Raw genomic sequence first — 16,931 nt, 5'->3', positions numbered from 1 at the left:
GAAAAAAAAACTGTGTTTTATAAATATTAAGGGGGGAAAAGCTAGAGAGAGGTCTAGGAAGTGGTCTGACAATTAGCTGATGGTGTGACAGGGAGATAACAAAACGCGGAGCCCAATTACATGAAGTACTATATGAGGTACCTATCTGGAGTACCCCTAGAAATCATGTATTGCTCAAGTAAAATACTTTATAAACATGGTAAATCATTCAGACATACATATCTTATGTATTTTGAGCTTTCCAGCTCTCCGATTGTCATAGTTTGATACAGTCCATGAATTGACTACCATCTTGAATTTAAGATTAACCTGCTGACCACTTCAAACGGAAGGCTTAAATTAAATGTAATCCCTGAACGTTTTCTTTAACAAGCCGATTACCATCTATATCTATAATCTTCAAGAGGCCAAAAGCATGGACATCCTTCATTCGGCAGTGGGTTTTACATCTTTCAAAATACCTCTATATGCATGGCCGCCTGTAAGAGGTGTGGCATTCGATCTATTAACAAAAGGACTCCTGTGTTCGATAGTTGAGTGAAGCTATGAGGATAATAGCTAGGACTTAAAAAAGCAATCCATGTGTTTAAATTGACGTTCTCTTTACCATCTATTTGTAGCGTAAAAAAATTGAGATATGTAAAGAAGCAAAAAAAAAAAAAAAAAACACTAATGGGTCAGCAAATACATCTGACTGGGGCGGTGGATTTGGAAAATGCAGTAAGCTTAATTTTTACATCGCTCGCAGTGCCCGAGGGCAAGATGAAGTGAATTGGCTACCCGAGTGGGCAAGATGGGCCAATCTTGCCCACTCAGGATTGTCCGCATTGATTCCACGTATGAAAAAATAGAATTAGAACTATTGTTATAACTATTGGAAAATTTTGGTGATGGAAACGCCGACAGAAACGACTCTCCTGAGTTTGTTGTGCTACAAACACAGTAGGCTTTCTTCCCAGACTCTCGAAGTAAGCAAGTCATTCCTAATTCTTATTAATAAATCCTTTATTAATCAAGCTTGTTCGGTCAAGATAGCTGAATATTAGCCTCGTTCTTTTTTCGCATTTTTATGGACCGAGACTTGTCTCGGTCCATAAAAATGCGAAAAAAGGACTCGGCCAATATCCAGCCATCTTGACCTCACGCTTGGTTAATAACGCATGTATATTTTACCTCGTGCAGAACTCGAAACAGGGGGTTTTGCTCATCGTATGGAGTTTTTTATCCTCTGATCAAAGGACTCATTACACAGCGGTAAAACCAAAATGGAGGAACCAGCAAGACTGAGAGCCCCCTGCCGCCCAAAAAACTGGACTATATCAAACTGTGAAAATCAAAGAGCTGGCAAGCTCAAAATATATCAACTAAAAAGATATATTCGATTTACCATGTTTATAAAGTATTTTACTTGACTACTACATGATTTTCAGGGGTACTCCATTTAGGTACTCCATAGGGTACTCCATGGAGTAGGGCTCCGCGTTTTATTTTCTCCCGCCGTGACAGCTTTGACTCCACTCCGTGTTTGTACTCTGGAAGGGCACGCTCTTTCAACGTATGAAAACGCGCCTTTAGACCCCAAAATCACACACAGAACGCTTGGTACACCTGTGATGTATTGAGAATATCACGATAATTCTTTGCACACTACCCTAAAAATTGAAGAAATGAAAAAGTACGAGAGCCGAAATAATCCGAAAACAACATTACAAATTCCAAACGGGTCTGATAAATCTGCGAGCTAACGAGCCATTTTTGCGTGTATTTTTTGTTTGTCGTCGATCATTTCTCGCCCGACTATCACTAAACTATTGCTGTAAACCGCCCGCCCGCCCGCCCGCCCGCCCGCCCGCCCGCCCGCCATCTTGATAGCGGAGATGATCCTGGGGACGAGTATAAACGGTACAACCTCGCTCCGAGGGTACTCTCTCTTTCTCTGGGAAATAAATTTTAAATATAGCTACAAAAGTGCTTGAAATTGAAATATTCCCAGAAAAATTCCTAATCTCGCTTCGGCTGCCAAAACTATTGCTGGTGCGTCAAATATGAAAAATGCTATAAACATCTATACATCGTGCCAAGTCTTGCGTCATAGTAATGGCTCTCCTGAGTTGGATGAATTTTTTTCTTTGTTTCATATTTTTTTCTTAGAGAAAATTTTATCTATTCAAATCGCTCAGGATCGCAAAAATAAAAACAATCGACAAAAATTAATCAAGGTTCAAGACATAAGTGAAAAAATTTTCTGAGAAAAACGTACGGCTCCACCGCCCTACCGCTATTCGAATGGTTAGTTGAATGGTATCCATTGACTCCTGTCATTCATCGATATCCACGTGAAAAATCATTCAAGAGAAAAGAAAACAGTACTTCCAGGGCAACTCCGTGTATTGGCGTCAAGAATGGTGGGTAAATCGCCTAATTTTAACAGCTTCGCTCTTTAGTAAGGATGGGCCGATACCGATACCAAATGTCCTATACCAGCGATACCAAGGTCCGAACGAAAAATATCGATACTAGCGAAGAGTATCGATTCTTTCGATCTCGGGATCGTGCATGTGCGCATGTGCGTGCAATGTAGGATTGCCGCAGTGTACCTGTCAAAGTAGCAGCTTCTTCCATTCCCTAGTACACATTTCATTGTGAAATAGGACCCGATTTTATTAACTGTAAATTTAATGTCACTCAGTACAACGGCAACAAAAGCACAACTCACAACAATCCAGGCCTTACAAGGACATATCTGGAGTACCAAAAATGAGTTTCAAACTATTATGCCTGCTTATTAAAGAAAACCTAGAGCAAGGAAAGCACCGAGAAAGGTTAAATAGGTCTAAAGTAGGGCACGTGTGTATGGTTCTGTCTGCCAAGGAGTCCCTGATGTATCGAGTATTGAAGCGCAGGATCCATAATAAGTCGGGCACCCGTGTTTGATTATTATTAGTGACCCGTGCAGTAACTGATAACCTTTCATTGTACGCCTTATGATCATGAATGCAAGTAAAAGTTGCAGATTGCTTAATATAGAAAGTAGAAAGATTGTACCATTGCGGTCTTCATTTACTCGGTAAAACTAAGTGAGTCCCAATTAAATTGAAAATTTTGACTTGTTTGACTGTCTTGTTGATGCTACTATAGAGAACTGAACGAAAAACCGTGCGAGAGTGCCTTCATTTAGTCAATCAGATTATATGACGTACTATTTATTTTGATGACGTCACAGTATCGGTATCGAAGAAAAAAGTAAATATCGTACTCGTTATCGTACCTGTTCGAAAATACATTTTCTGCTGGTATACAGAGTTTACAGTTCATTAACAGTTTGTTTCATTGTTGATTCTATTCACTGTAGGACACGCCATTTGGGGCGTGTCCCCTGGGTATTCCTGATTGGTGTGGTTTCAGTATTTATAGACATTTCAGTGTGATTTAGTCCTCTCACTCTAGCTTTCCACGCTGACATCGAAGTTGTAGCCCCACCCGCCCGCCCTTGTCAGTTTTCGTCATTTTCATCATTAAAGGCGCTTACATCAAATGGTTTTCTGACAGTCAAAATGCTCGTAGAATTATCCAAGTTGGAAGCATGAGGAAAGATCTACACGTTATAGCCCTTAAGATTTTTCAGTTTTGCGTCGATAATGAAATCGAATTGGAAATACAATGGATTCCCCGAACTAAGCTTGATAGGGTGGACTTCATTAGTCGTATTATTGATGTAGATGATTGGCAAATCACAACTTCCTTTCTGGAATTCCTGGATTATACTTGGGGGCGACATACAGTGGACTGTTTTGCCAATTTCTATAATAAGAAAATCAACAAGTTTTATTCAAGATTTTGGAATCCAGGTTGTAGCGGAGTGGATTTCTTCGTTCAGAATCTGACCGGGGAAAATTGCCTCGTTGTGCCCCCTGTAAATCTAATCCATAGAACAATTCACTATTTGTATATATCCAAGGCTGTGGCTACTTTAGTCGTACCATTCTGGCCTTCGTCGTATTTTTGGCCTATCATTGCCAGAAAAGTTTTTAGTTTTGTGAGAGATTATAAGTTGTTCAGCGGAAGGACTGTTCTGAAGCATGGTCGGAACACCAATTCGTTGTTAGCCTCTAAAAGAATTTTTGGACAAATGTTAGCGGTCCGTATAAAGTTTTGACTGCTTGATGACCGGGTCCCTGTAACTCTTAGGATGATCAGTAATGATTTAGTTGAGATTTGTTTGGTAGATACAAGGACGCTTGTCCGATTATACATCGACAAGAGGGCGCTGGCCTCGGATTAGGAGAGCACTTTATCGTCTCCAGCTTATATTCTGAGGTAGTTTATGTGGTAGTAGAACGCTTGTGCATATGATAAAAAGCTGGCGCTGGCCTGTTTTCGGAGAAAGTTTGTTGCTTTGAATCTTGTATTTTAGTTTGCGGCGTTTCTTTTAAATGTTTTCCGTTCTCTTTTGTCTTGTCTTCATTTGTTTTCATCAGATGTTTATCACTCAGGCAAGGTTTTCGGGACAACATCCCCGACCACGTGAAACCAAACACCAAAGATCTTCTGACCTTTTTAATGAAGTCTAAGGCGGATTCCACAGTTAAAAGATATACAAACGAAATCGTCAAGTTCTCAAGATGGTGTAATTTCGTCAATTGTATGAATAAATGTCAGCTTGGATTGCCTGAGCATCCAACCATCATTCCTTTGGTGTTGTATTTCTATAGTATTTAAGGAGAAAATAATTTACGTTCGTCTGAGCGCAGCGAATTAGAACGTAAAAGTTGTATCGGCCCATCCTTACTCTTAAGTGAATCAGAGTTATCAGAACTCTGTCGGTCGACTGACTGCTGCAGGTGGTTGTCTCTTCCCTCAGACAAGTCTTGCTTCAAAACTCGCCATCAGAGTCGCGGAAGCTGGTTTCGAGATAGTGTTCAAAAATCGTCTTGGTGACGGTTTGTGTAGTCGCTGCAAGAATTTAATATTGTGATCTTATTCATCTTCTTCCGTTGCTCTCGTTCTTGTTCTCATGCGAATATAAATGTAACAATAAAGATCATTTGATCGGCAGCCTCGATCTCAAGTTGTCATTTTTTAACGGAGACGCTTCATTCAATCTAACATTCATACATACATACAAACTTTACTCTCATCCTGAAAGGGCTTTTCAGAGAATACACGCTAAAAACCATATCATAAAAAATTACAAAAAGAAAACCACATACTATTTATATAGTATATTACACAACTATATCACTTTACAATCCATGAAGTCTTTTATTAAAATGTTTTTAATTTCCTTTTAAATTCTTGTAGTGATCTGTTTAACTTGAGCGAGGAATCTAGTGCATTCCAAATCTTTACAGTTCTATAGGAGAGGGTTCTCTGTCCTGTAGCAGTCTTTAGGAGAGGAATCTGAAGTTTCTGTGAATTTCTTGTGGTGCGTGTTGATACGTCTGAACGTTTAATGAACTGTTTATTTAAACTATTGGGTGCGCAACCAGTCATACACTTGAATGCCATTACAGCATTTCTGTAATAGAGTTGTTGCCTAATAGGTAGCCACTGCATTGGCCTGAAGACTGGCGTTATGTGGTCAGATTTCTTTGCTCCACTAATTATACGACAAGCAAAGTTCTGTACTTTTTGTACTTTGACTAGGTTACTCTCGGTGGCATCACTTCAAACATTGGAGCAATAGAAGAGTTTGCTAAGGACTAGATCATTGACAACTATGGTTAAAGTGTCCTTGTCCAACACGTGCTTGACGCGGTTTATCTGTCCCAGTCGTGACATACAAGTTGAAACAGTGTTTGTTATATGGTCTTTGTACGTTGGGCAGGGGCTAGATCTTTACCCGAAAAAGAAAGGCGAAGGTCATAAACCTTGCTGATTCGATTACCGCATGTCGTAGGAGCTAATGACGTGATTTGGATTTCTTAGTTTAGACCGTAGTAAGGGGGACTAGTTACCACATTACACAAAGAGCCATAAATACAATACAACTTTAAACTGGTTCTTACGGAATTGCAGATTCTTTAGCACGAATCATTATGACTCGAATAATTAAACGTTTCCATAAAAAAACGAAAACATTTTCATCAAAAGAGTTTTAAAGTTCCCTCTGTAATACGGCTGTTTCGTTTTCCCTTCATAGCATACGCTCGAAAGGAATGTGAGAAAAAGGAGATTCGCATGCCCAGTTACACAGTATTTCCTTCTGCAAATGCATAGATGTGGAATGGTTTATTTATTACCGTCTAATTACTTTCGATACAAATTACAAGTTTTCATGCGCCCACAAGGTGCTCGAGTGCTACACTCTTTTTTTTCCCCTTAGAACGTCTAATTTTGTGGCTGAGGCTGGACTTTCTTGTTGTCATTGTTGTCAGTTTTTTTTTTCGGTGATTTGAGCCTGTAAATGTTCTTAACATGTTCTTAAAGTTTTGCGATATAGTATTTCTAAAAATCAATTTGCACCAGAATAAGTTCGAGTACAACAATGTTACAAAACGGTTCCCTAATATGTGAGTCAATTGTCCTGAAAGATCACAGTTTTGTATCTATTTTGCCTTTATTTATACTTCTCAAAAAAGAAAGGAGCAAAGTGTAAACGTTCTTCAGTGACTCTGACCCTGGGTATGTACTTGGTACGTTCTTAAAATTTTGGTTCATCTCAGCCTCAGTGAACGTTCCTATAAAAAGGTCTATAAAAAGGAGTGTATTCTAGTTGTGTCGCATTTTAAAATTTAAAGTAGAACTATTGCAACAGCGTTCAATGTTACAGAAGAAATAAGTCTACAATACTGTATAAAGAATAAAACTTGTTACCTAGGAATAACAAAGTATATAACAAGGTTATTTTGGTTTTACCAACTGGGTTGATAATGTTAATTGGCTACCGTTAAGAGCTTCAAAGCTGACGTATCGAGCGTTAGCCCTTTGTCAGAGAAAATGGAGGAATTGTGGGTGGTGTGTGTGTTTATATGGGGAAAATGAAGGCTCCGCAATTTTATGGGAACATGTTAACGAGAATAACAAGAATAAATGAGTTGGATAAAAGCGTTCTTTGATACCGTGGGATTAAGAGCGCCGATTGGAAAGATAAATTCTTGTTCGAGAGTTTTGCGAGCAGGCCGTTGTTTGATCTGGTCACACAACGGGGGAAGAGATCACGTTGCTTGAGGAGAGCAAACAAAGGCTGTAAAGGAGACTACGGGAAGCGTGGTACCAATACAGTTTATTTTTGCCTGAAATAACTTAGACATCAGCGACAGTAGACCGTGATATACGTGTCTTTTTATTTTGCTCTCCATTGAACGATACTTTCATTGGAATCTTTCGAAAGTAAATAATGTTTCTGTTTTACAAAAATGCAAACATCAGTTACTTAGCGTGCCATTTCAAACCACCCACACAAAAAAATAACTCATGCATACTTATCATGCCTTTGTTTTCTTACGCAAAAGAAGCCATTATGATCTAGCTTCCGGAAGAGAATGTTATGATCAAACGGTAAGAAAAGCTTTTTTCAGGTCGACAAAGACTCCACAAGGCATGAGGGTTTCTCCATATTTGTCTGTTTACAATATCTAGAGTTGCCATCATATTTGCTTTAAAAGAAAAGTAAACAAAATCACAAAAATCATTGGCGAGGAAATCTTACAAAAACAATTGAGGCTTATATGCTGAGGTTTTCTCAGAAGCGGTACAAGATAACGTGTTGTTAAGCCACGTTTACCAAATGAGATATAACGCCTAAAAAAAATCATAACACCTAACAAACACATATGCTTTCAAAAACTGGCGTTACCATTAAAATTGACTTCGTAAAGAGAGAGAGAGAAAGAGAGAGAGAGGGAGTAAAATTACTCAAATATACTTGGAACCATTGTCAAGTTTTTTCCGTGAAAGTATGACAGTATTCTGAGAGAATCATCTAACGGTGACACAATGGTGCTATGAAGTGTATTGTTCTCATAATGAACACCAACAACCATGCCAAACGCAGACATGGACTCCTGGTCCTCACGTTTTTCAAAAATCACGGCTCCAGAATCACCTAGGCGACTAAATGGTTCATCGACTACGTTTTCAAGAACAAAGTTTTTTCGCCACCCAACAGATTCTGGCTCAGTCACAACCACTTTTTTCGTGTCGAAGTCAAAATGCAGTACCTGCTCACTAAGGGGAACTTTCAAATTGATCAGTCGAAGGTCAGTAGAAGTATTTATCGAAGTGTGTTCGGTGATACTTCCGCTCTTACACCATTCTCTCGCGTGCGGGTGAATAAGGACTTCATCCGACGCAAGAACAGTGCCGCTTGGGTAGTTTGCAGTGCCAATCATTTCGACAAAAAAATTTTGTTTGAGAGCGTTTACTTCTTCCTCTCTCAACTCAGCAACTGCTGCATCGATGGATATTTCTTTTTTGCTGAGATTAGAATTCATATGCACGTTGCCGCTGAAAGCACGTGAGAAGTCTGCTACAACCCTTGGGGAATGATTGACAAGCTCTTCCAATTGTTGTGCATAATCAATGAAATCTTTATAACATCCACTTTTTTTCACGGATGAAGGCAATTTATCATTGTTACAATCTGATATTCTTTGCAGTCCCCTAAATGCATTTTTCAACTCAGATAACTCAGTGGGTTGCCAATTCCTTGTAGAAAAACCCGTTTCGGTTTTGGTGACCCGTTTCAACAATTTGTTGTATTCATCTAGGCAATACTTAAACGACTCCACGTATTGCAACCACCCAGGGTGTAATATCTCTTTTTTCTCTCTGTCTCCGATCACATGATTACATGAAAGCAAATAAAATTTGTCATCATCATCTTTCACAAAAGCACCTAAGGTCCCAGCATAAGGAACCCCTTTGAGGCTAATGCTTGCTCCTAGACGTAGGTATTCCCTTCTTTCTTTTGGCTCAATTGGATTGGATGGGTTCACTGTTTCAATCCAAAATCCCTCCACGATGTCTACTGGGTAACTATCAACAAACTCTGGAATGTTACTTTCGCCGATGGGGATGCGACCTTTGCCAATAACATTAACCATGATGCAAGGCTCGTTTGTCCGCTTCGAATCTGTTATTTTGAGAGAAGGGTACACGGCAGTGATGTTACGATGCTTGTTGAAAGTGAGTAGAGAAGTGTCGATGATCTTACTAATTTCATCAACCTCGGATTTCTGCAATCTTCTTGACACTCCAGGGGTGATGTTTGGCACATCAGATGTTTCATTGCACAGATCCGTCCATTTTAACTTCACACCCATCTTTCCGAAGCAGTTTCCAGCAGCTTCACTTAACACTTTTGGTATACCGTTATTGCCACAGAACACGTACAGTTGAACGTAAACCTGACCACTCAGTTTATTTCTGTACGGCAACACCCTGATACATTCCTTGTGAAGAGCTTCAAAATTTTTGGTTTTTTCTATGATGTCTTGATAGTCTTCTAGTGAAAATATAAACACAATGCTATGTGGGTGAACGTGTCTTTTTTCTTATAAGTGCAGTTGTTGTTGGTCATCGGAGGCGTTACGGTTACAGACATTTAGTCACAAAAATTAAAGCTAAATACAAACCCGTTGGGTCAGATTTGTAAAATCGCCCTTTTTTACGTTTTGAAGTAAAAGAGATTTAAGTTCTAGTAATTTGTATGAGTTACGGTCGAGGGTAGCAGCTAGAAGTCTTGTGATATGTTTAGAAGTCGCGAATGACCAATGATTGATAATCAATATAAAATCAAATTTTTAGTGAATCTGAGATTCTTAACAATGCCTCTGATCTGATTGACTTGAAAAAGGTAAAAGTGTTATTTTTGACGAATTATGTGATCTGGAGTTCACAATGGGGTGTGGCTTATTTCGTTGATAATCCAAGAAAAGTGCGATAGAGTGAGCTGCAAATTGAGGTAAAGTGACGTTTGTGTGTGTTATCTGAACATAATAATTTACTAGCATCAGTATAGCTCATCACGAAACCTGTAAGTTTGAAATGGTGAGTACTGTAGTAAATGTAGAAACTGTAATTGGTTCTCAGTGTATTTTTATGCCACCATAAACAATTCTCTACGATAAGCTAGCGAATGGCAGCGAATATCCTGGCCTCTTCTCTTGCTCAATTTTATGATATGACAAAGTTAGATTGCTTTCCAACATAGAAAATCAACATAATACTCGCTCAAGCAAATGTAAGGTTATGCGAGATTACATTGAGGACCATTGAGGCTCTCTTTGCATATTATTTTATGTTTAGCCCAGAATTTTTTCTCGCTGTTTACCTATTCCTGTAATCAATCAAATTAGAAGCATTGTAAACATCAAATGAAAAGCAATTAATTAGTAATTAAAAACATAACTATTGATCAACCGCGAATTGTTTCCACATCGACGCGCGACTTGAACCCTCGACCCGCGGCCAACAACTATTAATCAAATTCCGAGACGAATCGTCGCAGGATGTGTATCGAGTGTATGATCAGGTTTACTTTCTACGAACGGCCGACCGAGATCAACTAGAGGCCCACCTACTGATTCCATTCCGTTCAGTTTCATCTAATTTATTTATTGGCTGCTAAAAATTAATGTTACACCATCTTTGTAATGAAACAAAACAAAAAGAGAATCGTCTGTGAGGCTTTGCATAGCTAGTCTACAAGCCTGCCATTAAAAGCTCCCGAAGCATTTCATTGCGCATTTCGAAAGAGATAAAATAGATAAAATAACGCTCTCATTTCACAACTTTTAGATTATATGAGTTATACACCAGCTGGGAGGTACATATTTGGAAAAACTGTGCCCGATGTCTTGGATATCGCCCAAGGCCGAGGGCCTCGGGCGGTACTCAAGGCTTCGAGCACAGTTTTTCCCAATACGGACCGACCTGGCATGGTGAATTATATTTTTATGTTTTTCTTTAACTTAAGGAGATGGTTTTAAAAATAGGCCGAATAACTTAGGGCTGTAAGTGACAGCAAGATCACTGGAACAACTGTTGAGCGAATGGATGAAAGAGAAAACAGAGGTAATGCAATTTAAAATAAGAGGGTTCATTGACACAGTTTCATCTGCGTAGTGATATGGCTGATTTAAAAGGCCTCCAAGAAAATTTTGAAACATTTTCTTATAAGTATCTGTCACGATCTGACACTTGTCAATTAGAAAGCGCGTAAGAATTATATTAAGCCTGCTGACACTTGAAAAAGACAACGCAACTGTTTTCGCAAGTAAACTCGAGGTTAATGACTGTCACTGGGACGTTTTCATCCGCCTTGATTTTACGAAAGAAATTTTCTCTTGCAACGATGATTAATCTACGAAGAATTACCTCTGTTCAGTTTTAAATGTCAAGGAAAGTCAAATTGAAAGTAACTTCAAATGCATGTTTTGAGGTTGCTTGTTTGCTTGCTGTCATGGTGTCTGTAAAATATTTCTTCCACCAAAACATTGAAGTCAATAACATGCTTTTTCTAGCTAGACACAAGGAGATGTAATGCGACTTTTAGTCATCGAATTTCTTCGGTTTCTTTGTGAAATGTACGGTAGAAATATCCAAATTTCTGGAGCTTGCAAAGAATTAGTGTTATTAATCAGCTAAGGGTCGTGACCGAAATCTCTTAGCCTACAAAGCTGACTGGCCGGTTAAAGAAGTACATTTATGAAAGTTTGCAACGAAGCTAAGGATGTACTAGGTGACTCAACACGTAGCGCATAGGATATCGCCCGCTGTGAGCGGGCCGGATGTGAGAATACTGCCCGCTCTCGGAGCCAATCAGATTGCAGGATTTGTAGAATACCGGGCGCTCACGAACTAAGAAAAAATAAAATAAGTTCAGTTATCTTCAGAATTTAAGCACTCAAGTATGCTACTCGTTTCGAGACAAGCCGATCTTTCCTACTTCATTTTGAGTAATGCTGTGAATGGCTTGAACCCAGGAGTGACATGTGATAATGCAATGAGATCGTCCGGGTGAGTAATCTTAAGAAGGACTATTTTCAATGATAGTGAATGACGTTTCGACCATCTAAACGTAAAGTTCTCTCAAGACTACTTTTACAGAGATGATCGCATCAAACGGTCATTCTTATCAAATTATTTTTTATCGAACCACTTGCAGTCACGGTCAACCAGCCAGAATTACTATTAGCCTAGTTTGCTTTCCTGTCAAAATTGAGAATTAAAGCTGACAGTAATTCTTCTTAGATCTTCAACTGGGAGGTATATGTATCATGTTTGGAAAAACGTTGAAACTTTAGATATTGCTGTAGTTCACGTACCGTTATTTCAGTAGCCTAAATCAACAGCCAAACGTCCTAAGTTTTCGAATTCCTCGCTTTCTACACTTTTTATAGGATTTGAAGCAACTAACTCTAAAGCAATGAAGATCGTGGAGTGTCGGAACAAAGGGCATGAAATTTAGAAAGCTAAACTGAATATCATTGGTGTCTCAGGCATGATTCCGTTCATCAAATAAGGAAAGTCCATTTACCATTTATTCTACAACTTGAATCGCTTTTGAGTCGTCAATTGTTTCTTTTTATTATATCAGCCTGATGATATATTAGGATCATTTTGTTTCCAGATGGTTAGTCGTTCACATTTTTCAAGACGTAATAACTAGGCATCTCTTTCCCTATTGCAAAGACTACGTAAACATAAAAGGGAATTCCATTTTTTTTATTTGAGTTACCTTCAGTCTTCTTAAATGCGCCTTTAGTCAGTTCACGTTCAGGTTGAGTGTTCTGTTGGCCAACCAGTTTCTCTGCCTCTGAAAAAATACCAAATTTTTAATGTGATGCATGATATCATACGCTCAGTTTGATTTTTAAGCATTGTAACAAAAGGACTAAAATATTTAGACAGGTATAAACTTTATATGAAAATAAATGTAAATTTTACTCAACAGACACACGACAACATAGAGTCAATTTGTTTTCTGTGATATAGAAGCATTTATTCTACGAGTTGAATCGTTTTTCAGTCGTCAGCTGTTTCTTTTTATCATATTATCCTGATATTGAATCAGCATCGTTTTGCATCCAGATGGATTGTCGCGCACATTTTTTCAAGACCTAATTATTGAGGAATTCTTTCTTTATTGCAAAGAATACTTAAACATAAACAGCGATCCATTTTTTTTTATTTTAAATTTCTAAAACGAACAAACTAACAAAATTCAAAAGCAAATTGATTTTGAGTTACCTTCCCTTTCCTTAGAAACGCCTTTAGTCATTTCACTTTGGGATTGAATGTCCTGTTGGCCAACCAGTTTCTCTGCCTCTGAAACATTACCAAATTTCTCATGAGATGCATGATTTGTTCACGCAGTTTGATTTTCAAGCATCGTAACAAAGAAACTGAAATACTTATCGAGGACTAGGCTCTATATGAATATGTCTGTATGCGGTTGTTGAATCTGTTTCACTAATGCAGCTTTCCCAGATACCTTTACAAGAGGGCCCAAACCTATCAAAATAATTAAAGAAACGCTCTACAAGAAGAAGCTAGCTTGTCTTGACTCAGTCCCAGTTCGTTCTTTTCGAAAAACAAACAAAAAAAAAAAACAGATCTACACCGCTGTCAATTTCTGTTCAGTTCAAATTCCTTAGCCTTGCGTGGAAAAGGTTGACTAGGTAACGGGTTTTTATCAACGAAGAAGGTACGTTTTCGGCTTCGGAATCTCCACATTACCAAAATGAATACCTGGGTCAAGTATTCCTTCCATTCCACTAGAGGCGTGGTATTCGTTTATTAGGTATTAATTACAGAATCTAAACTTTGTCTGAATGTCAGGCAAAATATTCTTGATTCCACCAGAGTAAACTTGATGCTGAACAATTATCGTATCGAAACTGTTCACAGGAGAGCAAATAATAATTACCATCATTATCTTTCAAAATTGCACCTAAGGTCCCACCATCAACGACCCCCTTAGTGCCGATGCTTGCTCCCAAACGGAGGTATTCCCTTTCTTCTTGTGGCTCCATTGGCTTGGATGGGGTCTCCCTTTCCATCGAAAATCCCTCCACGATGTCCACCGGGAAACGTTCAATAAACGCTGGAATGTTAGTTTCGCCGATTGGGATGCGACCTTTTCCAATAACATTAACCATGATGCAAGGCTCGTTTGTCCGCTTGGAATCTGTTACTTTGAGAGAAGGGTACACTGCAGTGATGTTACGATGCTTATTGAAAGTGAGTTGAGAAGTGTCAATGATCTTCCTAATTTCATCAACCTCGAATTTTTCCAATCTTCTTGACACTCGACGGGTGATCTTTGGCACATCAGATGCTTCATTGTACAGATCCGTCCATTTTAGCTTCACGCCAGTCTCTTGAAAGCAGTTTCGAGCAGCTATATTTAACTCTGCCGGTATGCCGTTATTGCCACAAATCACGTACAGTTGAACGTAAACCTGACCACTTAGTTTATCTGCGTATGGCAACACCCTGATACATTCCTTGTGAAGAGCTTCAAAGTGTTTGGTTTTTTCTATGATGTCATGATACTGCTGTTGTTGTTGTTGTTGTGCTTCTAGTAAAAATAAACACAAGGGATTTATGTTTTAGCAACTTGTATGACTTATGAATAGGCCTTTTGCAGCTAGATATCACGTGCTTAGATACCGCAAAGCAACGCCATACTGGAGAGCAAGCACTCCAGTGATCTCAGATAGTATAGAGGTCACAGAGGTCTGCATTCAAACAAAGAATACAGCGGATAACAGGTCAAAAGGTATTCCAATTCGAGAAATCCAGTAAGAAGTAATCAACAGCTTCCCCGGAGTGTATCAGCAGCAAAATCACACCAAAACTCGTTTTTCGCTGATACAGTCTAAGGAAGCTGTTGATTAAGACTTACAAGATTTCTCGAATTGGGATACCCTTTAACTTGTTATCCGCTGTATTCTTTGTTTGAATGCAGACTTCTGTGATCTCTATTTTGTCTGAGATCATTGGAGTGCTTGCTCTCCAGTATGGCGTTGCTATGCGGTATCTAAGCACGTGATCTCTATCTGCAAAAGGCCTATTATGGTCGTGGGTCGCAGCTAGACGTCTTGTGACGTGGGTTTGGCCGTGTTTACAAGTCGCGAATGATCAATGATTGATAATCGATATAAAATACATTTTTTAGTGAAGATTATTAGAAATGCTTTCAATTTGATTGACTTGAAAAGAGGAAAGCGTTATTCCTGTCGAATTTTGTGATCTGGGACTCAAAGTGGGCGTGGCTTAATATATTGCTAACCCAAGAAAATTGCGATAGAGTGAACAGTAAATTGTGCCGAAGTGACGTTTGTGTGTGTTATCTGAACATGATAATTTACCAGATCGTCCGGTTGAGAGCAGTTTTGAGAAGGACTTTTGTCAGTGATATTGACTGACGCTTCGACCATCTAAGCGTAAGTCATCACCAAAGTTTTCTCAAACCTACTTTAACCGAGATGATCACATCAAACGGTCATTGTTAACAAACTGTTTCTTTTGAGCCACTAGCAGTTGCCAATCAGTCAGAATTAGTTAATGTAGTTCTTATTAAGTCATCAACTGGGAGGTGTATGTATCCTGTTTGGAAAACGGTGAAACTTTAGGTATTGCTGAAGTTCGTATACCGTTATTTCAGTAGCCTATATCAACAGCCAAATGTCCTAAGTTTCCGAATTTCTCGCTTTCTACACTTGTTATAGTATTTGAAGCAACTAACTCTAAAGCAATAAAGATCGTGAAATGCACACGTACTGATTTGCAAGCCAAACCGAATATCAATGGTATCATTACTCAGGCATGAATCCCTTTCGTCAAATAAGGAAAGTCCATTTACCATTTATTCTACAACTTGAATCGTTTTTGAGTCGTCAATTGTTTCTTTCTATCATATCAGTCTGATATTATTAGAATCCTTTTGCTTCCAAATGGTTAGTCGTTCACAGTTTTCAAGACTTAATAAATAGGCATCTCTTTCCTTATTGAAAAGATTACGTAAACATAAACAGGAAATCCATTTCTTTTTTAGTCAGTTCACTTTCGGTTTGAATGTCCTGTTGGCCAACCAGTTTTTTTGCCTCTGAAAAATTATCAGATTTCTCATGTGATACATGCTATTGTACAGTCACACAGTTTGATTTTCAGGCATTGTGACAGAAGGACTAAAATATCTATACTAGTTTAAACTATATATGAAAACGAGTGTATATATATATAAGAGCAGAAATGTAATGGTCAAGAGGCAAACTCCAATGTAGCTTTGTTGGTTTATTAGCTCGACGTTTCGACCGCCTCGGTCTTCCTCAGGAGCATACTAATTACATGAGCAATATTCAAATTTAAAATTCGTGTCAACAGTAAACATGTCATGACGTAATAATATAAAAATAGAATAGATAACAGCGAAACGTGTCATGGTGTCTAAAATAGATAAATTAAAGTAGTTATAATTCATGTAGTAAGCTTATTGATAGTAGGATTGAGTCTTAATACGAATAGTTTTCTCTTGCTTTTCTGATTTCTTGATTTTGACTTCTAACTTTTTCAATAACCGTAAGTTTAAGATGGTCGACTCCACAGTTCTTAAAATGTCTGACAGAGGGTATGTTTTTATGTCCACCCTTGATGTCGCTACGGTGTTCATTGCCACGGTGGTGAATTGGGTGACCTGTCTCGCCTACGTACTGATCGTTACATTTGCTGCATTCTATCAGGTATATCACATTGCTAGTCTTGCATGACGTGTGTTGTCGCAGTGTTATCGTTTCTCCTGTAGTGCTGCTTTTAACTGACCCTGTAAATTGCCCGTATGTTTTGCAGCAGTTGCATCTTATGTCAGCCCTACAGGGCCAGAATCCGGTACTAGTGGATTGCAGTGGTTTCTGCTTTTTATGTTTATGAGAGAAATGAATTTTGAGATTTTTGTTAGTTTTGAATGATCGACCACAGAT

The 16,931-nt window shown here is 38.6% G+C and overlaps 1 protein-coding gene across 2 annotated transcripts in view; it reads right to left on the bottom strand.

Moving 5' to 3' along the window:
* Positions 1 to 6,216: 6,216 nt before the first annotated feature.
* The window catches only part of LOC111344598 (uncharacterized), a 68,548-nt gene continuing 57,833 nt past the window's right edge, over positions 6,217 to 16,931 (bottom strand). For both annotated transcript variants that reach the window (XM_022951840.2, XM_022951841.2), the window contains 4 exons: positions 13,877 to 14,530; positions 13,198 to 13,275; positions 12,686 to 12,763; positions 6,217 to 9,448 (listed from right to left, as the gene is read on the bottom strand). In XM_022951840.2, coding sequence (XP_022807575.2) covers positions 7,854 to 9,448; positions 12,686 to 12,763; positions 13,198 to 13,275; positions 13,877 to 14,530 — 2,405 coding nt within the window. In that variant the 3' untranslated portion in view covers positions 6,217 to 7,853. The remainder of the gene's footprint in view (positions 9,449 to 12,685; positions 12,764 to 13,197; positions 13,276 to 13,876; positions 14,531 to 16,931) is intronic.

This window comes from Stylophora pistillata, chromosome 4, assembly GCF_964205215.1.
Source record: "Stylophora pistillata chromosome 4, jaStyPist1.2, whole genome shotgun sequence".
NCBI classification, from domain to species: domain Eukaryota; kingdom Metazoa; phylum Cnidaria; class Anthozoa; order Scleractinia; family Pocilloporidae; genus Stylophora; species Stylophora pistillata.
This window is presented reverse-complemented; position numbering and strand designations above follow the sequence as displayed.